This window comes from Poeciliopsis prolifica, unplaced genomic scaffold, assembly GCF_027474105.1.
Source record: "Poeciliopsis prolifica strain line A6 unplaced genomic scaffold, Auburn_PproV2 SCAFFOLD004, whole genome shotgun sequence".
Classification (NCBI taxonomy): Eukaryota; Metazoa; Chordata; class Actinopteri; order Cyprinodontiformes; family Poeciliidae; genus Poeciliopsis; species Poeciliopsis prolifica.
In genome coordinates, this window is record NW_026562379.1 from 5,080,791 (window position 1) to 5,100,155 (window position 19,365).

The window sequence follows — 19,365 nt, forward strand, 5'->3', positions numbered from 1 at the left end:
TTAGTCGTGTTGCTGTTTATTTTTACTGCTTTTTGGCGTCGTTGCTGCTGGTGGTGTCATTGCTGTTGAAGTCGGTATTGTTGATGTCATTGGTTTTGGTGCCATCAGTGTGAAAGAAGGTAAAATAGGCCAACTTCCATCCCAGGGCTTTTGCTAAGTCCTCCATGTTAGGCTGGTAATCAGGACAGTCATTCTTCACAAGCATTTCCCAAAACTTTTCAGAGTTGCAGAGCTATGGTCCAGTTAGACCCCACGACAGAAAGACAAGGATTGTTACAATTTTTAGAAGGTGTGACTGTTAATGTACAATCATGCAAATGATAAAAAATAAAGAAAATCCAGCAACCTCATTATTGTAAATTTGATGTTCTGCAATGGTCTTACCATTTTGAATCTTTTGGAAACCTGTGCCAACACAAATCTTTCTTTCAGCTGTAGGAAGGAGATGATTCTGAGCAGTAAGTCCTCCGGTATGCGATCAAGATAGTCGTAGTGTCCCTGGCACAGTGACAGCGAGTAGACCAGGATCTTCTCACCAAAAACATTGCTAATATCCTCTATGAAGGAATAGTGGCAATGGTAATTTCTTGAAAACTCACATAAATATTGTTATTGGCAACTTAGCAAACAGTTATGCTAAATCATACCACGCTTTGATAAGGACTACCTTTTGTTAATGGTACAGCTTTGCTTGGCAAATCTTCAAAACATGTGAAACATCCCACTATTTGAAAGGTATAAATCCATTTTTTTGAACCAAGATTGTATTTTAAAAGACACTTAGCCCAGCTTCTTTGCATACAACACTGATCAGCTGAAAGAAACTGTATTTCTTAAATTGCAGATTTGATCTCAGACCAGGACTTTAAGAAATCATGCACACCTTTTATAGGTAGTGCTTATATTCCCCAATGATGGGGACCAGAAGCCAAGACTACTTGTCAACCTTGGCTCCTCCAGGACACCAGAGCTCATAAATGTTGTCATTGATGTTTGTTAGCTTTAGTGCGAAAATGGACCACAATGTATCAAAATGTACGTCCCTTCTGAGTACACCAAAAGTTATACTTCAACAAAACTACCTGGTCCCCCATGACCACTTCCACTGTCCATAACTAAGGTGCCTATTTCACTCAAAGACACTTTCTAATGAAATCAATCATTCTCAATCACACACATTCAAATGCAGATATTGGCAAGCTACTTGACTGTAGCCACAGAAGTCTGACAGAAGCGAGGCTGCTACACTGGCACCGTCTACCCTTTTAATTACCACCAGCAGGCAAAGTGAGTGAAGTACAAGTGTCTTGTCCAAGAAAACAATAACAGAAATTAACAAAGCAACCAACAACCCACTGATTACAAGACAAATTCCTACCTCCCTCGCCACTATTGCCCCACGTATTGGCGATGATACTATTGTGGTAACATTGTACAATTATAATTATATCTTCATGTGATTTTCTTTTTCATTTGGTGAATAAATTTACACAAACCAAAGTTTGTTGTTTTTCTGATTTTTGCCAATGGTGTCAATACACACTTACTATTTGTGACAAGCTAGTGTCAATACACATAGGAATGCTTGAGAATTGGGGTATGCTAAGTATTTTTTATTTTTATCAGAAAACCATGAGATCAAAGTTGTTTATGCTGCTTCATATTTCATAGAGGTTTTAATCTGGGTCTTTGCTGCAGTTGAGTTTCACACATTTATACAAAATAAAACCTTCAAAATGGGGTACCAAATTTTTAAGATGCAGTTAGCAAGTTAATATTAATTTTCCTTAATAGTGTTAATAGTTTGTCTTCTCAGAAATAAATTACTAAGAAAGATGGATCCAGTCTTTTAGAATACTTTTTTTTTTTTTTTTTTACTGATTTGTGGCTTATGTAACAGGAATGACAATTTTACTTGTAAGGAAAGATGTTATCCTCGGTCAACTGAATATTCATTTTAAGGGACAATAATTATACCACCGAGAGTTCTGCATATAGCAAAGGTGATTCAGTCAAGCTTAAACATCAACCATAGAAAGAGATTAAAGACATAAATACATCTTACCCTGAAGTCGTTTGTCTTGTAGAAAATTAGCAAAAGTTGACTTCACCTGTTTTGGAGCACGAAATATACTGTCACGTCGCAAAGAGATGGTCCAAACAGTCAATTTTACCTTAAATAAATCAAACAAAAAGACAGATAACGGGTAAATCAAAGTTAGAAAACCGTTACCTGACTTCTTGATTTGTAAAAAAAAAAAAAAAAAAAAAAAAAAAAAAAAGAAAAAGTGCCAGAACTCGCTCAAGTATGTGCATTTATGCTCAAGACACACCCTACCTCATTTCTGGTAATGACAAAATTGTAAAAATCTTTCGAGGGCGCTGGGCCCTGGCCAGAAATTTCAAACAGCTTCTCCCCCAGCAACGACGCCATTTTGGACGCAGCACTGTAACCATGACAACAACAAGAAAATAACTCGGTCTTGATGGTTTCAGTAGAATAAAATCCATAAATTGTCGCATTTATTTACACTGAAAGATTCAAACCCAAAATTTCAGGGCGCATATTTAAAATATAACAATAAATATAACAATATATATATATATATTAAAAAAAATCAACGGCAGAGGAATACGATTAGGGAACGTACGTTTGCGCAACAGAAAAATAATTATGGTGACTTAAATTATTAACAGATTTACATTTTTACACATTCAGAGAGAGAGAAAGAGAGAGAGGAAAGCGGGAGGAGGTGAGGGGGGTTCGCGACCCAGCGGATTTATACTTAATATTTGTGACAAGCTAGTATCACCAGTGTTTAACTGATCACAGCTGAACATGTACAGATAAAACTCCCTCCTTTTCAGCAGCGGTGCATTGATATTTCAGACTGAAAATGGCTGTTTGTAGGCGAAGCGTCTCTGCCGAGTCGCAGTAAGCTGATGTCGAAAATCACGGGTATCTAGTTCCACAGCGGATGAATAACGCGGATGTATATTGCAGTTGTAGGCCGCTCAGCTGATACGAAGCTAGCAGGGGTAGAGAGAGAAAAGAGGAGCAGTGCACAGTCTGTTACAACTACAACACTGGAACAAATAGGTAACAAGAATATGTGAAATATTTACATTTTAAGTGACATCTCAGTCATCAGTTTTAGAAATGATTAATTATCGATTTGTATCAATAGGATTTTGATTCTGTGTCGTAGAGTCCTCCCGAACTCCCTTCCTGCTTTCCTGTTTTTTGTGTCTAAAATGTATCAGTGGCCATTTCTTTTTTTGCAACCTAGCGAGGTCGTGCTACCTTTTAGTTGTGTGACTAGTTCATTGAGTTGAGTTTAATCAGGGACTCACGTGTTTGTGAGGTGTATTTAAGCTCTTATTTGTGTACCCCATTCTGTCGAGCTGGCAAAGCGCTAGCCAGTGACAACAAGGAAAGCTCTTATTGATTAGCATGCCAAGGTTAGCTACAACGCTCTTGGATGATTTAACGTCGCTTAACGTAACCTACGTGACTGCCCTGCGGTGGCTAATTCTGTTTTGATAAGGTTAGTATTTCATAAACCGGAGAACTACAATTTTTAATAGCAACCAGCGACTTGTGAGAGTATTATTTTTTCTATTTTGTCAGGTTACTACTGAACGGCCATTAAAAAAGCTATGTTGCATGGCTAAGCTCATATTAGCTTGCTAATAATTAACTAGCTTCGGCGCTTGTCAGTTTAGCCACGGTATTAAGATTTTAGCTCCATTTGGTTCTGTTTGCCCAACTGTAACAACAAACGATGCGTTTTGTTTACACTTTGTTAGACAACTTATTTTCTCTAGGCTAGCATTAGCTAAAGCTCCAGACATTGGTGCAGTGAAAGGGAGCCCTTGGCCTTTTATAGGCTAAGAAAACATCGGTTCAGTTCTCATATTTGTAAAGGTTGGCTAGCTTGTACGCAACAACTAGGTTGACATCGAGGCTAAGAATTAATCATTGTATTTGTTGTATGACAGTCGTATGTTTTGAATTTGATTCCCCTACCAATCATCATAAAATGTGGTCCAACGTATTTTGGGCCATCACGTCTCTTTTCGTTTTCTTAAAACTTGTCAGCCATACTTGTGTCATAATAGCCCGAATACCAACCTAGCTAGCCCCTCAGCTTTATTACATCAAAACGCTGTCGGTCCATCCGATGCTGCCATTTTCGGTGCCTAGCTCATCACAAGTAGTTACATTTTTATTTTGGGAGGCTGTCTTTGTAGTTTATTTAAGACCATGTCCTTTTTCGTTTACGAAACAACTTACAAACGAGGTAGTAGTTTAAACCCACCTATTGGTTAAGTGTCTAAATAGGTTGACACACCGGTACTCAAACTACGCAGTTCAATGCAACCAGTGCTAAATTAGCCAGTGTAGCTTTTAACTGTTTAAGCTTCCAAATGTGTTAAATTCTCGTTGAGACTGCATTCGTATTGTGGTTTTCGTGTTTAGGGTGGCAACTTTTGACCGCAGAACATACAGTGTGAACTCGCTGCTGTCAAAACGTATGAGATTGGAAGGGAATGACTGGCTCAACATGCTAACGTTGCTCGGTGATGCTAAACAACTACGTCAGAAATACAGGCCTCTGGAAATCATAGGTACTAAACAGGACGCGGCTGGTGTCTTGGTTATGTTGTGAAAGCGAACCAAACGAGATGGCGATTAAAAATGCCAGCCACTTGCTGTGTGAATCTAATCACATTACTGGCGAGTGGCGTGCCAGTTGTCAGAGTGCTCGAATAACAAAGACAAGGATGCACTGTCAGTGTAGGCCTAACGTGGCCCTATGAGCTCCGGGAATGTGGCGTATTTTGTCATCAGAATTTATTATATCTTGGATAAATCGTGAGTTAATTTGCTATGCCTTGATGGTAAAATTTCTGTATTCCAAAAGTACTCAGATGGTAAGTTAGCATTATTTTTGCAAATATCAAATCCACCTGGATATGTTTAAAGTTCAGCCTCATCAATAGTCTCATGTGAATTAAGGTTATATGCAAATTGCTCCTGCTGCAATATGAAATTCTCTATCATTATTATTAAAACTGCCGATTTTCTACAGCAAGCTGTCCTTTATTTCTAATATTCAAGACAGATAAATATTATCCATTATGGAATGGATAATTTTATTTCTGTTTAAAACTTAATTTATTAAAAAAGATCTATGATCTATGTATGTGTATTTTGACATGCATGCATCCTGTATTGCTGAAGCTCAGAAAACTACCCAGCTGTTATAATAATGCTGGGTAATATTTTGTCACAAGAGTACCATTATTCAAAGAGGTAGAGATGTAAAGAAAATTTGGTTTGTTATACGGTGTCAACAATATGTTGATAGAAACTGTGAAAACACACAGGCTGTAACAAGAGTGTAAACACAGGGGATTCAGTGACTTAATGCATGGTTGTAAAAATAATGGTTAGCTATTAAAAACATGCCTTACTTACATTTCTATTTGAAGAGATTAATTTGATTGAATTAACTTTTGGATCAAAGGAATTTAGATTTCATACAATTAATGAAGTCATTTGTAGACTTGGATCAAAAATTTTGACATTACATGTGGCTTGGAGATTTCATACATGCAGTTTGTTTATTAGCCAATACAGGTCCCAGGACTGCTAATCAGATTAGCGGTCCTGGTTATATCTTTAGTATTTTTTTTTAATGGAGTTTCTAAATATTGATCAAGGTGCCTTTTGTGAAATAGGACATCTGAAATCATCACAAAGAAGGAGCTCTAGTGTAATGCTATAAACATGCTGCCACTTGTTTATTTCTCAGAATAATTTTTTATATGCTCATGTCTGCTCGCTTTCTTTTATTTTAGTGAATGGTAGTGTCTAGAAAGGGTATGTCCCTTCAGGAGAGAGGTGCCAATGTCCAACCGGCCTAATTCCAATCCAGGGGGGTCACTGCGCCGTTCACAGAGGAACACTGCTGCGGCCCAGCCACAAGACCACACAGCAGCTGGAAGGTGAGTCTGTCTGCATGTTTGCTTTATACTTTCTCAATTAATAAAATCCCTGTCTGCTTTTCTTAATTAAACCAAGCAGCAAGACTGATGTTTGTTCGAGTAGAGTTTTCACTTTTGTAAACGCTGTTGGAAACTTTACTGATTGGTGAATGGCTATGTATGTGCCTTTACAAAAAAAGACATGCGTTGCTTTCTTTTTATAGGCAGATGAAGTAAACTCTTATTTAAGCTTTTTTTTTTCTTTTTCTTTTACTGGTTACTCCAGAGGTGCTGGTGACGAAAAGAATTGGCATTTTTGTCTTAAGTCACTTTATGGATTCATAAATTCTTTTTATGTGGCCTTTTTCCAGAAACCCACACTGTTCCTTGCTCTTTTAATGTCCAACCTTACAGGTTGCAGTCAGAGCAGGTAAAACATAAACCAAATTCCCCACCTGAAAGTAGAAGACCTAATTCTAAGGCTCCCAAAGCCACTGCCAGCTCAGCCACTGGCCAGTCCAGAGGGCACAGCTCAAGAAGGTACCCCTATTTTCTACTTGGTGCTTAGTGTATATGTGTCTGAGGTTGAACTGCATCTTTCTTTGCAACTTGTATTTTACACATTTGTGCTTTTAGTTTGGAAAAATCTCTTTTAATTAATTTTTCTGATTTAAAAAATTCCACTAGATGATTTTCTTTTATTTTTTTACTGCCTTACAGAAGCGGTCTTAACCTATCAGTGGGTTCATTAGTGCTGCAAGACGACTCACAGGCTGCCGGAACATCCGAACAGGAACGACCAGGCCACCAGTCAAAGAGTGAGGGCACCAGAGGGCTTAAACGAAGTGACGCTCCTGACCAAATTAGCGTCCTTGGACCCACCCCTTCCAAGAAGCCCAAATCAGTCCCACCACCCAAAAGTAATACCTCAGAGACCAAGAAAGGCCCAGCTAAGTCCAAGAAGAGACAGTCTTCTTCAGAGGCACCTGCATCCACAGGTCGAAATCAAAGCAAGAAGAGTGTGGCCAGCTCGGCCTCTCCAGTCCAGAAACGGAAAAAATCAGACTCTTTCCCAGGTCTAAGTAGCACCGCTGGGTCTCTACCCAATTGTACTGAAGGCAGAACTGCAAAACCAACCAAGCTGGCGTCTAAATCGGCCGCCTCAGCCAAAGCTGGGTGTAGCAACGTGACAGACTCGTCCTCCTCTGCCTCCTCCTCTTCTTCTTCCTCTACCACAGGCACCAACAGTGCTGCTACGCAGGGCGCTCGTTTAAAGCAGGGAAAAGATCAGACAAAAGCTCGTCGTTCCAGATCAGCATCTAGTCCCTCTCCGCGTCGCAGTACACGAGACAAGGAGCAGGCCAAAACCGCCAGCTCTTCAAAGTTTGACTGGGCAACACGTTTCAACCCCAAAGTAAACCTGCCAAAACCCAAACTTTCCTTACCTGGAACTTCCAAAACTGAGACCTCCAAACCTGGGCCATCTGGACTACAAGCTAAACTCGCAAGTAAGTTGTGTGAAAATGAATTTGTTTGTGTATAGCAAGAGGTAGAGGTATAATACTTTTTTATTGGTTGATTGAAGATTAGTTCATTATTATGGACCTGGATAGTAGATTAATGTGTCAGTCTCAGTTATAAACGTCCACCAAAACCACTAGAATCATGTGTCTATAATGGCTCCAAGGATTAAATTTGCTAAAGCTCATCTACACCACAAGGCAAAAACAGATATGGACCAAATTGTAAATTCAGATAAAAGGTTCTTCGTGTGACGCATCTCAGATTTCACAAATGTCCTACTCTCCATTATTCCAGTTGCTTTGCTTTTTTATGTTTAAAAAAAGCAACTAATAATCTTGCCCACATACAAAAAAATTGCATTGACTGGTACATTATATTTACACATACTTGTATTTTACACATGTAAATGCTTTCGTCATGCTTCATTGGCTTGGATTATTAAGCAAGTTGTACAAGACATGTTTAGATGATGTGACTTGGCAGACTGTGATAATGGACTTCAGCCCAGGTTTTCTGACTCTGGATGTGTTTGTTTAAAACCGTAGCTGCCATCAACTGCAAGTCAATAACATTTAGGAAGGACCAGCTATTAAAAAAAAAAAGAAGACTTTATGAGTTTTGCCCCTTTACTGTTAATGCACAATTTGTTCTGAAGTTTAACAGAATTATTTTGCTGAAGATAATTTAAATGTAATATCATTCTTGACTACTAGGCTACCTGTTGATGGGAAAAATAGAAAACTGGTTTACAGCTGCAATCCTGAGCGAAAACTGTATCTCTCCATGAAAAACCCTAAATGTTTTTACAATGGAGAAGAAAAATATAATTAGCAAGAGCAAAAGTCTGGTTTCACAACATTTAGAGTTTTGACTAATTTGGGAGCTAAAGCTTTTTAATTACTACTTCTGTATTTAGTTCTCAGCACTATATTATTCATACCCCTGGTGGATTTAAGGTTAAATTTGTATTTTGTTGAAACAAAAAGTTTTTTCTGATAGTGAAAAGGTAGGAATTGTTTACAGAAACATAAAATGAGTGTAATTTCTGGTTAAAACAAATGAATCTTATTTCAAATGGCGTGTCAGTTCATACTAATTTCAATAATGAATGTGTCTTTATTAACATTATAGCAATCAAAAAATTCATAACGGGTTTTTCTGTTTCCGTTGATACTTTGATAATTTCTATGATGTTTGAAGGAAGGCCTCCATGCCATCACCTTAATATTTAGCTCCCCCCATATATTCTTAGATTCAGGTAAAGGTTGGACACCTTCAAAATTTTTATCTTACAGTCAGAGGAAACATAACCACTAAAATAAACAACCCACTGAAACTGTGCAATAGCCTTGGATCTTTATTTTGCTAACAACCTGTCAGGACAGACTTTATGCTTGCGTTCATGATGACAGAGCTGTGCTGGAGAGTCTGTAATGGTAGTTATATCTTCCTGTGTTTCCACTGCTGGAACCAGTGCCAAATGAGACCATAGAAATATAAATGTACTCAAAGAAAGACCCTGTGGACAGGCAGGACATTTGGGATTATTCCTGACCTAAAGGTGGAGCTTCATGGTGGGAGGTTGTTAACCATATGACTAACCATATTCGACATGTTAGATTGTCTTGGCCTGATATCACAGTGTCTATGGTCTTTTTTTTTTGAGGACAAACAAGATTGCAGCCTGTTTGTTGTGACTTGTAGCCAATCAGAAAGCAAGGTGATAGAAACACAGAAGGGAATCCAAAGCACACAAAAGACGAAACAATGGCCACTCAGTCAAGACATTTTATTGCCTTGGACATTTATTTAAGGGTATCAGAGTTAAGTGGTTTAAATACAAAGCATGCCATACATTTTTTTTTCTAAACAATTTTCATAGTCCATATATATGTTTTAATCTTGAAAGTGATGTTGTACTTTGTGTTGGCATGTCATAAAATCCATCATTTGTGGTGGTTGTGTGCCTCTTATATGTGCGTCACCACACAGAATAAGTTATTAATGACGTCAGGTGATCTATAACTGCTCTGAACCCAGGAGCAACCTGGAGATAATTATCACTTCCATTCAGTATCTTGAAGCTGAGCAGGTGGTGGGAATGTGTCAATAGCACAAGGACTTATTGTAACAGCACAACACCTACCTTTTCAAGGTTTGTGTATGAGCTCTGTCTTCAGCCACTTAAACCTTTGCAGTGAGTCTAGAGATGTATCTAAAGTAATTGAATTATGATTATTACATGTTGTGTGAAGCTATGCTTGTCAAGCAAAAATATCTTTGTTGGAAAGAAAAGGGTATTTGCTGTCAAAATACAGGAAAACAGTAAAACAAAGTAGAAAAACGATGATCTAAACCAATAGATTAAGCTTAAATTTTACAAGATAAGCTTCCATGCCATCAGGTAAACCACAGTTACATAACTTTGTGTTTCAAATACATTAAAGTTTTATTGAGATGGTTTATAATTTCCCTGTAATTTAAGAATATTTAAACCTCATAATCAGCAAAAATACTGCACTCGTCTTTTGTGGGACTAGTTCATAATAGAAATACTTGATTCAGGAGAGGTGAGCCGAGAACACATTAAAGTTAACGTTTCTCCTTCTGTTTCTGTTCTTCAACCCTTCATCTGAAACTAAATCAACTGTAGTGTCCTGAGACAGACGACTGATACCTTGACAGCCACGCCAGTTCAGTTATTGTCATGATCACATGATCCATTACCCAGAATATGTTGCATATTTTTTTTAAGTAACAGTCAATACTGTTGTTCAAATTGAGGGATTTATTTCTAAGTATATATATTTTTTGTTGCTAAGATTGTACTGTTGGAGAGCCATGTAAAGCCTCTATATCTTCCAACTCCTCCCACTATTATTCTTAGATACAAGAGGAACATATGCAACCTGCATAAGAGGTATAATTAATTTGAACGAAATTGTACTTTGAGAAGTAAGCAGAGGCTTCTCAGGTTAGCATGGACTCAGTCTGTTCTAGGTGAGTAAAAGGAAAGTAACTCAAGCGGATTCTGTGTCATGGGCTCTGACCCAAATGGTGAGACCCCTCCTAAGTTGGCTCTCACGTGTTGGCCCACCAGCTGACGTGAAGTATGTTTGAGGGTAGGGAAGGACTAACAACCTGCTTCTCTCAGAAGGGAAAAAGCTTCATCACATTTGGAATAAATTAATCACTCTTTTAATTCTAAGATACACTTTTTAACACTTATATGATGGTGAGTGGGCTTTATAATTATTTTACTTGCTACTTTTTACTGCATGAGCAAAAGAATGTTTAACATGAGGATCAAATTGAAATATTTTTGCTTCTAGGCTGAATGGAGGTGTATTTAAGTAGAACTGGTTTAAAATCTTTTGATTTTCTGAAATTTGGAAATATTCAAGATTGAGCAATTCTGAAGAACACAAGATTGAATATCAAACCAAATAAAGTACAAAATCATCCTGTGTGCATTTGCTATTTATTTGCTCTGAAACTTCAGTGTTTAGATTTGTACCACTGAGTTATGAGTCACAGACCTAGCATGAAGGTTGTTCTGTCGTAGGGCCATGGTCGTGTTGCTATTAATAACCCATTTGGCTGGTGATATAGGGGTCTAAATGGACAGTACAGGTCCTGTGCTGTATTAAAGAAAAATAAAGACAGTATTATGCATCTAACTTTGTCCTAAGCTCTTCATACGGAACCAAAAGCGAGGGGAGGGAACTCCCATTTGGTTTATTATATTTCCCCACATGGATAATCTATAAACTGTTAAAAATGTTGTCTTAAATTGTAAGGGAAACAATGTTTTCTATTTGCATCTACATGCACAGCTTCCATCATATCAAATGTATTCTTAGACTAGTTTAAGAATAAAATCCATTTAAGAAATTAATGCTCATTTTTGTTTTCCCTTAGGTTTGAGGAAATCCACAAAGAAGCGCAGCGAGTCTCCTCCAGCAGAGCTCCCCAGTTCTCGGCGGAGCACACGCCAGAAGACCACGGGCTCCTGTGCCAGCACCAGGTAGGAACTCTTTTCATGACTTTGATTCATTTTTAAAGTGGCAAGTGTTTATATAAAATTTAGTTTCTGAGCTTTATATTATGTTTAATTTTATTCGTCAAAAACATACTTGGAGTGTTGCTTTGAATATTTCATGCATGTTTGAGAAACCCGTTAATTTCCCATGGCAGCCATTTGGGGTTGGTACTTTGCTCTTACAAAGTGCCACCTATTTCCACGAAGCTCCTCCTCAGAACTTCAGTCTCACAGAGCAGCCTCACCCGCATCTCCGCCACTTGTCTCCTCCAGACTAGTGACTGCAGCAATTGGCAAACACTTGGTGGAACTGCAAGTATGCTGAGCTTATCATACAGACTACTCAGTCCAAAGCTCTTAAGAGTTGCAAATGTGTAATGATAAGCATTGTTTTTGATGACATGCTGAATACAGAGCTGGAAAGAGCAGGAGCTTCTTAAAGAGACAAAGACCCAATTTCAAGGCCGTAAATTGCAAAGTGAAATGTTTTTTAAGACTTGTTTCATTTGAGTCATGTTTGATACACAACAGATTTTTTATTACTAAGGTAATCTAGTAACCTGATTTTGCTATAGAACGATGCAAAAATTGTAGGCATCAATGTGGGCAAATAACTTAGGATTCTACATTACTTCCAAGTTATCCTACAAACAAAATTTGCCATGTTGGAATCATTCAGAATGATCCAGAAGGAATACTTTTACAACATTTTTCCTAAATTTTAGGTGTCAACATGCCAGAAATTCCCCTAAAATCCCTTGAACAGCTTTGGAGGAATATGTTTGTAACATGGTGACCATGGCGGGTTCAGTCGGCATCAAAAATGCTGAAACATAAACAATGTATCAGAAAAATTCCCTCAAAAAGTGTTGACTGGTGTAGATATCCATCCATTATTTTTTAACACCCTTGTCCTGTCGTGGGGTTGGGAGGGGTGGTGGTGTAGATGCTATTTTTTTGTTTATTTTTTTTCTGCTCATGAGGATTTCAAACAGTGAGTCTTTAATCGTCCATTGGCAATATTCCAGATGACTTGCTGCTTAATTGGTGATGCATGCCACATCGTTAACTGACAGAATGTTTCATATTTTGGTAGACCACCATCTGAGAAAAACGGTCTTGTGTGTACACTCCTGTATTTAGTTCTGACTGGGGAAGATCAGATCATTCAGGAAGCATAATGTGTTTTTGTTTGTGCTACGTTCCCTGCCATTTAATTTGGTTTCTTGTGTTGAAGTCGGCGGGGCTCAGGCCTGGGCAAGCGCGGGGCAGCCGACGCTCGCCGACAGGAGAAAATGGCTGACTCCGACAACAACCAAGATGGGGCCAATTCATCAGCTGCTCGCACTGATGAGGCGTCACAAGGAGCTTCAGGTAAAAATTACTGTTCTAAACCACAACTCAGTTTGGGACTTTGACTAGACTCCATTTGTAGAGCAAAATGGCAATCAAAACGTGATCACAGAACACAAACAAATTTCTGAAAGTTGTTGAAACTCTCAGAAAGGCTGCCACTTTTAAGGTGACATCACTGATGAATTTTTATGCTGTATTTCTTTCCAGCTTCAAGCTCAGTTGCCGGAGCAGTGGGTATGACCACTTCTGGAGAGAGTGAGTCTGATGATTCAGAAATGGGAAGGCTTCAAGGTTTGTTGAACTCACAGATTTTTGTTCATGTAATGGCAATAAAAAGAGATAAACATCCTCATTCCTTGTACCTTGTTGATTCTTCATCACCATAGCGCTTCTGGAAGCCAGAGGTCTCCCACCACATCTTTTTGGACCCCTCGGGCCTCGCATGTCGCAGCTGTTTCACAGGACCATAGGCAGTGGAGCCAGTGAGTACAATCTCCCTACAACCAACAGAGTTCCATCAATTTTACCAACCAAATCTTTGTGTTTTAGGTTCCAAGGCCCAGCAGCTGCTGCAGGGCCTGCAGGCCACAGGGGACGAGTCTCAACAGCTTCAAGCTGCCATTGAGATGTGCCAGCTGCTGGTGATGGGCAATGAGGAAACGCTTGGTGGATTTCCTGTCAAGAGTGTGGTGCCTGCTTTGGTAAGTCCCATTGACTTTTCAAGCTGGATGATGGTGACAAGAGTAGACTGATTGTTTTTGTTTTTATTTTTCAGAAGAAAAAAAATCTGTATTGTAGTTATTTAATTTTTATCTTGGCATGTATTATGAATCTGCTGACAGTTTACTGAAGCCAAGTATCTTCCACTTTCTTTTACAGATTACACTGTTACAGATGGAGCATAATTTTGAAATTGTAAGTATGATTGAGTTGTTTGGTTGTAAGTGAAGTTAGTTTGTTGTTCTGTAAAAACTGACTTCTTTGTGTTGCTTGTTGCATTAAGATGAATCATGCATCGCGTGCGCTCACTTACATGATGGAGGCACTTCCTCGTTCTTCTGCTGTCGTGGTTGATGCTATTCCTGTCTTCCTGGAGAAAGTAAATGTATTACCCTCCTTCTGCAGTCACTCCCTGGTTTTTTAAAATATTTTAAAAGTTGATGGTTTTTGCCTTCCTTGTTTGCAGCTTCAGGTGATCCAGTTCATAGACGTAGCAGAACAAGCCCTCACAGCCTTGGAAATGTTGTCAAGGCGACACAGCAAAGCAATTTTACAAGCTGTACGTATTGCGCACACTTTACTTTTACCCTATTTACTTCCAAATTACTTTATTCTCTAGCCTTACAGCCTTATCTGTTACCAACATGTTTTCTCTCACAGAGGGGCCTGGCTCACTGCCTCCTCTACCTGGAGTTCTTCAGCATCAATGCCCAGAGGAATGCGTTGGCCATAGCAGCGAACTGCTGCCAGAGCATTACTCCAGACGAGTTTCACTTTGTTGATGATTCGCTCTCACTGTTGACTCAGAGACTTACACATCAGGTGAGTGTGATCAGCTCGAGATGAATATAATCAATGTGATTGGGAGCCTGGAATAAGATTTTGAAGTTTATATTTTCACTTTACATGTTTAAATATCAGAAATACCTTAAGATTATATAGAAGGAAACAGGTTGACATGTTTTATTTGAATAGTTTTTGCGTTTAAATATCTCAAACATTTCTGACCAAACTCAAATTTTGAAATATCCTTAATAGTGTAGGTTTTATTTGGTGTGAAGTGTCTTTTTTTTACACTTTAAGATTTCACATTTTCAGCTTTTACTTTGTCATTTGGCCAGTGCTTAAAATAATACTCAGAAAGCACTTGTTCCCTTTGTCTTTCAGGATAAGAAGTCCGTTGAAAGCACTTGTCTCTGTTTCGCCAGACTGGTGGACAACTTTCAACACGAAGAGGTCTGTATTTGAGTGTTTCTGAAACTGGTTTGTTGTGTCTGATGTTTTTGGTTAACAGTTTGTTGTTTTTCTCCATCTATTTTATTTGGCAGAACCTGCTGCAGCAGGTGGCATCGAGGGACCTGTTGACCAACATCCAGCAGTTGCTAGTTGTGACGCCTCCCGTCCTTAGCTCGGGGATGTTTATTATGGTTGTGCGCATGCTCTCGCTGATGTGCTCCAACTGCCCAAGTCTGGCAGTCCAGCTTATGAAACAAAGTGAGTAACTCACACCTCAGCGGGTGTTATTGCTTTGATTTATTTTCTTACTAAAGTATTAGCCTACAGTGGTATAAAAATTGGATCGTTTTTTATGTCTCAAATCTAAACAGTCTTAAATGATTACTTTTGTGCATAAATTCAGTGTTTAGCTTGACGTGTGATTGAAAATAAACTACAAACAAGAAATTAAAACAAGAATATGTGTCTGTCCCTCTGAATAGACATAGCAGAAACTCTGCGTTTCCTCTTGTGCGGTGCATCAAATGGAAGCTGCCAGGAACAAATTGAGCTCGTATCTCGAAGCCCGCAGGAACTCTATGAACTGACCTCCCTCATTTGGTAATGTCTTTTGTTTATGTTGTATGTGATGGTGTCAACTCTTTAAATACAGGGATTGGCAAGCAATAAAACAACTGATTAAATTAAATATAAATTTAATGAAACTATAATATTCTATTTGTTATTGCTACAATCCTTATAAGACCCATATACTTATTACGTCAACTACATGTTCCACACATGTTCATTTTCCTTCCTCCCGAGTTTAAAATACAAATTGATTTAATTGGTTTATGGAGCCACAATCACTGCAGGGCTGAACCTGAAGTGTGGAGTGGAACAAACTAAAATATTTCCTTTTTTCACATTCCCATCCAGTGAATTGATGCCCTGCCTTCCCAGAGAGGGCATCTTTGCAGTTGATGCTATGCTGAAGAAAGGCAGTGCTCAAACAACAGAAGGTGCAATCTGGCAGTGGAGGGATGACAGGGGCTTGTGGCATCCTTACAACCGCATCGACAGCCGCATCATTGAGGTAAAAAAGCCCTTTAGACTATGGTTCCTTACAGATTTGCAGTATCAGTGGTCAGTGCTTGTGCAACAAGGAGAGGCGCATCTGTCTGTGATGCTGATTATTTGTCTTTTCCTCAGACGGCCCACCAGAACGGAGAAGATGAGATCAGCTTGTCAACGCTGGGCCGTGTATACACAATTGACTTCAACTCTATGCAGCAGATAAATGAAGACACAGGAACAGCACGCGGTATCCAGAGGAAGCCTAATCCTCTTGCCAATCCTAACACAGGTTTTAACATTCGTTTTTTTCCTAGATTTGTTTGACAATGAGGATTTTATTAGATTATGGGAAACACAAGATGTTTTGCATGTTCATTAATTGATGAATTCAATGGGCAAAGAACTCTCAAAACGTCATGTTTCTAAATCTGCATCTTGTATTTGAACAAGGAAAGAATGGAACATATAGTATTGTCTAATTTCTTTGCTGTTCAATCTCAACTGAATAAGTAAATCTTTGACATTTTTAAAGCAGTCTTGAGATGAAATTATATTCTTTGTGAAACCTTTTTACTCCTCATATTGACATCTTTTTGCGAAACCTGACCTTTTCAACTTAGCTTTAATATGCTGACATTTAAATATATACAACAAAGTAAAACATAGGTCCTTTTAAATATTCAACAAATTAAATAAAAAAAAACAACTGAAAATTGAACACAATTTATAACAGAAAATATAAAGAGCAGTAATGTAAAGTGAATATTTAAACACTGGTGGTTCTGCTTCTAATGTGGCAGTACTCTTTACCTGACGGGTTTTGTCTCAGTGTTCAGTGCCTTTTTCCTGCAGTAAATCTGAAGCACATCCTTGACCAGGAGGCAGGGACTCTGTGATGACCTTGCTTTGATGGAGGCAAAACATTCTGACCTGACTAACATGACTCATCTTGTCATTAAAAAAAAAAAAACCTAGGGAGTCACCAAGAGGTTCGTCGGGAAGATGCAAGAGCCCAGCTGATGAAGGAGGACCCTGAGCTGGCGAAGTGCTTTATTAAAACACTGTTTGGGGTCTTGTATGAGGTTTACAGCTCATCAGCTGGCCCTGCTGTCCGACACAAGTGCCTTAGAGCCATCCTCAGGATCATCTACTTCGCTGACGCCGAGCTGCTGAAGGATGTGCTGAGGAACCATGCTGTGTCCAGGTAATTACTCAGCTACATGATCCAAGCGATCATCTACTTGTCTCTACATAAACGTCCAGGAGGAGTGAATGCTGCAAATCAGTAACTCTGTGTAACCTACTTGGTTTCCTTAGAAAACCTTTTTTTAATTGGTTTGAATAATGAAATGAATAATAATTAGGATCAATTGGAATGGATACTTTAAAATGACTTTTTTGGCAACGTGCCTTGAGATGAAATGCTGTGAATTTTCTCCATGTAAATAAATTGAATGGATGATGGAGTATAAATTTTATTGAAAATACTTGTAGTTTTCTAACAAAGCAACAAACAGTTGACAGTTTTAAATTGATTTGAATTGAGAGTAATATAACTTGTTTCCTTCTGCAGTCACATTGCCTCCATGCTGTCCAGCCAGGACCTGAAGATTGTGGTTGGATCTCTGCAGATGGCAGAGATCCTCATGCAGAAGCTGCCTGATGTCTTCAGTGTCTATTTTAGAAGAGAAGGTTTGTGCACAAACCTATGGACTTTGAACTGAAAATTAGTTTTTGAATAAATGTTTTTAACTAAAAGTAAACAGTAGAAATCACTGAACTCCAGTGCAGTCTGAATATTACAGACGGCTTTCATTTTGGTTTTTAGAAATAAAAAGAAGTTTGTTTTGGAATATTTATGTGGGTGTTTTTCTAGCTTGTTTTTATGATACTGTTCATCTTTGTTCTTCCAGGTGTAATGCATCAAGTAAAGAACCTTTCAGAGTCTGAGAGCTTTCTTGTCACTAGTCCCCCAAAGGCCTGCTCCAGTGGTACTGCCAGCCTCTGTACCACAACAATCACCAGTGTATCCACGACATCGGCTAACATTGCAACTCCTGACCTGGGTTCCCCCAGCTTTCAGCACAGCATGGACGACTCGCTGGACCTCAGTCCCCAAGGGTGAGGTTGAACACTCCTTACACACACTTAGTGACTCTACAGAGAATTAAAAAGGCTTGAAGAGAATCTGCCTTCCATGCCAAATTGGAGATAAATTTCTTGGCATTTAGCGGCGCAAATTTTGAGATTAAATGGTTATTTTAAGCCTCCTTCTCTTGTTTCTTACTAAGGCGGTTAAGTGATGTCCTAAAGAGAAAACGCCTTCCAAAAAGAGGACCCAGAAGGCCTAAGTACTCTCCGCCAAGAGACGATGATAAAGCAGACAATCAGGGTAAGTGTCAAAGCATTGCTGTGTGGAGTGTTTGAAATGCTCAGCCTTCGGAAAGGAAAGCACATTTGATGATATTTTCATAACTGCCAGTCTTCTTTGCAGCCAAGAGCCCCACCAGTACTCAGTCACCCAAGTCGTCATTCTTGGCCAGCCTCAACCCCAAGACCTGGGGGAAGCTGGGAGCTCAAACTAATAATGCCAACTCTGAGCCATCACGCACAGCAGGAGTAAGCGGCCTGGCAAGAGCGCCTCCCAAAGACTCTATTTCAAATAACAGGTACTTTGATGACTTAATGACAAAATTTATTTAGATGGTTCTCGTTAGTTGATGTATTCGCTCAGTGTCTTTGCTTGATTTTATAGTTTTGCTTTAATTCTTTTTACTTTGTAGAGATAAAATTAAGGCCTGGATTAAAGAGCAGGCAAGTAAGTTTGTGGAGCGCTACTTCAACTCTGAGAATGTGGACGGCAGCAACCCCGCTCTGAATGTTCTCCAGAGACTTTGCACGGCCACTGAGCAGCTGAACCTGCAGGTACAACATCCACTCTGTGTGAAAACATGCATGTTGTTGAACAAGAACCAGAAAGTAACAAATGGGCAACGGATAAAAAATGCCTGGGACATAAATTGATGTCTTGGATATTCTGATGGAAAGGGTTTTAAAATTTTGATTAGCAACATATTTTGGATTTCAAACCTTTTAGTACATGACACTGTAATGTAAACTATTGCTGAACAAACAGTCATCATCGGACATTATGATCACAGTCTGTTTTCACAACTTATGACATTGAGAGCTGGCTTACATCTCACGGTCATCATGCTCATCATGAACAGGATGTTTAAATTGATGGATAGAGAGTCCTTCTCCAAGTTTTGATAGATGAAAATGACATGGGCAATGAAAAATGGAAATAATTCTTTAGTTTCACTTAGTTTTATGACATGTGAGGACATAAATATACTTTATTTTTAACTTCTGTGAAAACAGATGAAAGTATGGAAAGTGGCCCAATATTGCTGTTTGTTACTTAAATTTTTCAA

At 38.8% G+C, this 19,365-nt stretch overlaps 2 protein-coding genes across 10 annotated transcripts in view; one reads left to right on the plus strand and one right to left on the minus strand.

Annotated features, from left to right (window-relative positions):
- Positions 1–3,411, minus strand: fbxo36a (F-box protein 36a). 3 transcript variants are annotated; one of them, XM_055028812.1, is made up of 5 exons: positions 3,392–3,411; positions 2,339–2,447; positions 2,066–2,174; positions 385–557; positions 1–232 (listed from the first exon to the last, which is right to left on the minus strand). In XM_055028812.1, the coding sequence occupies exons 1-5, from the start codon at positions 3,394–3,396 to the stop codon at positions 23–25; spliced, it is 606 nt and encodes a 201-aa protein (XP_054884787.1). In that variant the 5' UTR covers positions 3,397–3,411; the 3' UTR covers positions 1–22. The 3 variants fall into 3 exon arrangements, with proteins under 3 accessions (XP_054884787.1, XP_054884788.1, XP_054884789.1); XM_055028813.1 differs by lacking the exon at positions 3,392–3,411 and adding an exon at positions 3,127–3,155; XM_055028814.1 differs by lacking the exon at positions 3,392–3,411 and adding an exon at positions 2,814–2,906.
- Positions 3,001–19,365, plus strand: part of trip12 (thyroid hormone receptor interactor 12) — a 25,164-nt gene continuing 8,799 nt past the window's right edge. Inside the window, exons 1-24 of one of the 7 annotated variants that reach the window (XM_055028811.1) lie at positions 3,001–3,100; positions 5,869–6,015; positions 6,409–6,534; positions 6,715–7,502; positions 11,440–11,545; positions 12,798–12,934; positions 13,124–13,207; positions 13,303–13,398; positions 13,466–13,617; positions 13,796–13,831; positions 13,920–14,015; positions 14,103–14,195; positions 14,297–14,458; positions 14,804–14,872; positions 14,965–15,130; positions 15,355–15,472; positions 15,791–15,947; positions 16,064–16,217; positions 16,904–17,132; positions 17,502–17,620; positions 17,842–18,049; positions 18,220–18,320; positions 18,411–18,597; positions 18,712–18,853. In XM_055028811.1, the coding sequence (XP_054884786.1) occupies positions 5,918–6,015; positions 6,409–6,534; positions 6,715–7,502; positions 11,440–11,545; positions 12,798–12,934; positions 13,124–13,207; positions 13,303–13,398; positions 13,466–13,617; positions 13,796–13,831; positions 13,920–14,015; positions 14,103–14,195; positions 14,297–14,458; positions 14,804–14,872; positions 14,965–15,130; positions 15,355–15,472; positions 15,791–15,947; positions 16,064–16,217; positions 16,904–17,132; positions 17,502–17,620; positions 17,842–18,049; positions 18,220–18,320; positions 18,411–18,597; positions 18,712–18,853 (3,624 nt within the window). In that variant the 5' untranslated portion in view covers positions 3,001–3,100; positions 5,869–5,917. Of the gene's footprint in view, positions 3,101–3,240; positions 3,549–4,151; positions 4,305–5,868; positions 6,016–6,408; positions 6,535–6,714; positions 7,503–11,439; positions 11,546–12,797; positions 12,935–13,123; positions 13,208–13,302; positions 13,399–13,465; positions 13,618–13,795; positions 13,832–13,919; positions 14,016–14,102; positions 14,196–14,296; positions 14,459–14,803; positions 14,873–14,964; positions 15,131–15,354; positions 15,473–15,790; positions 15,948–16,063; positions 16,218–16,903; positions 17,133–17,501; positions 17,621–17,841; positions 18,050–18,219; positions 18,321–18,410; positions 18,598–18,711; positions 18,854–19,365 lie in introns of those variants that run through there. The other 6 variants (XM_055028804.1, XM_055028808.1, XM_055028805.1 and 3 more) reach the window with 6 other exon arrangements.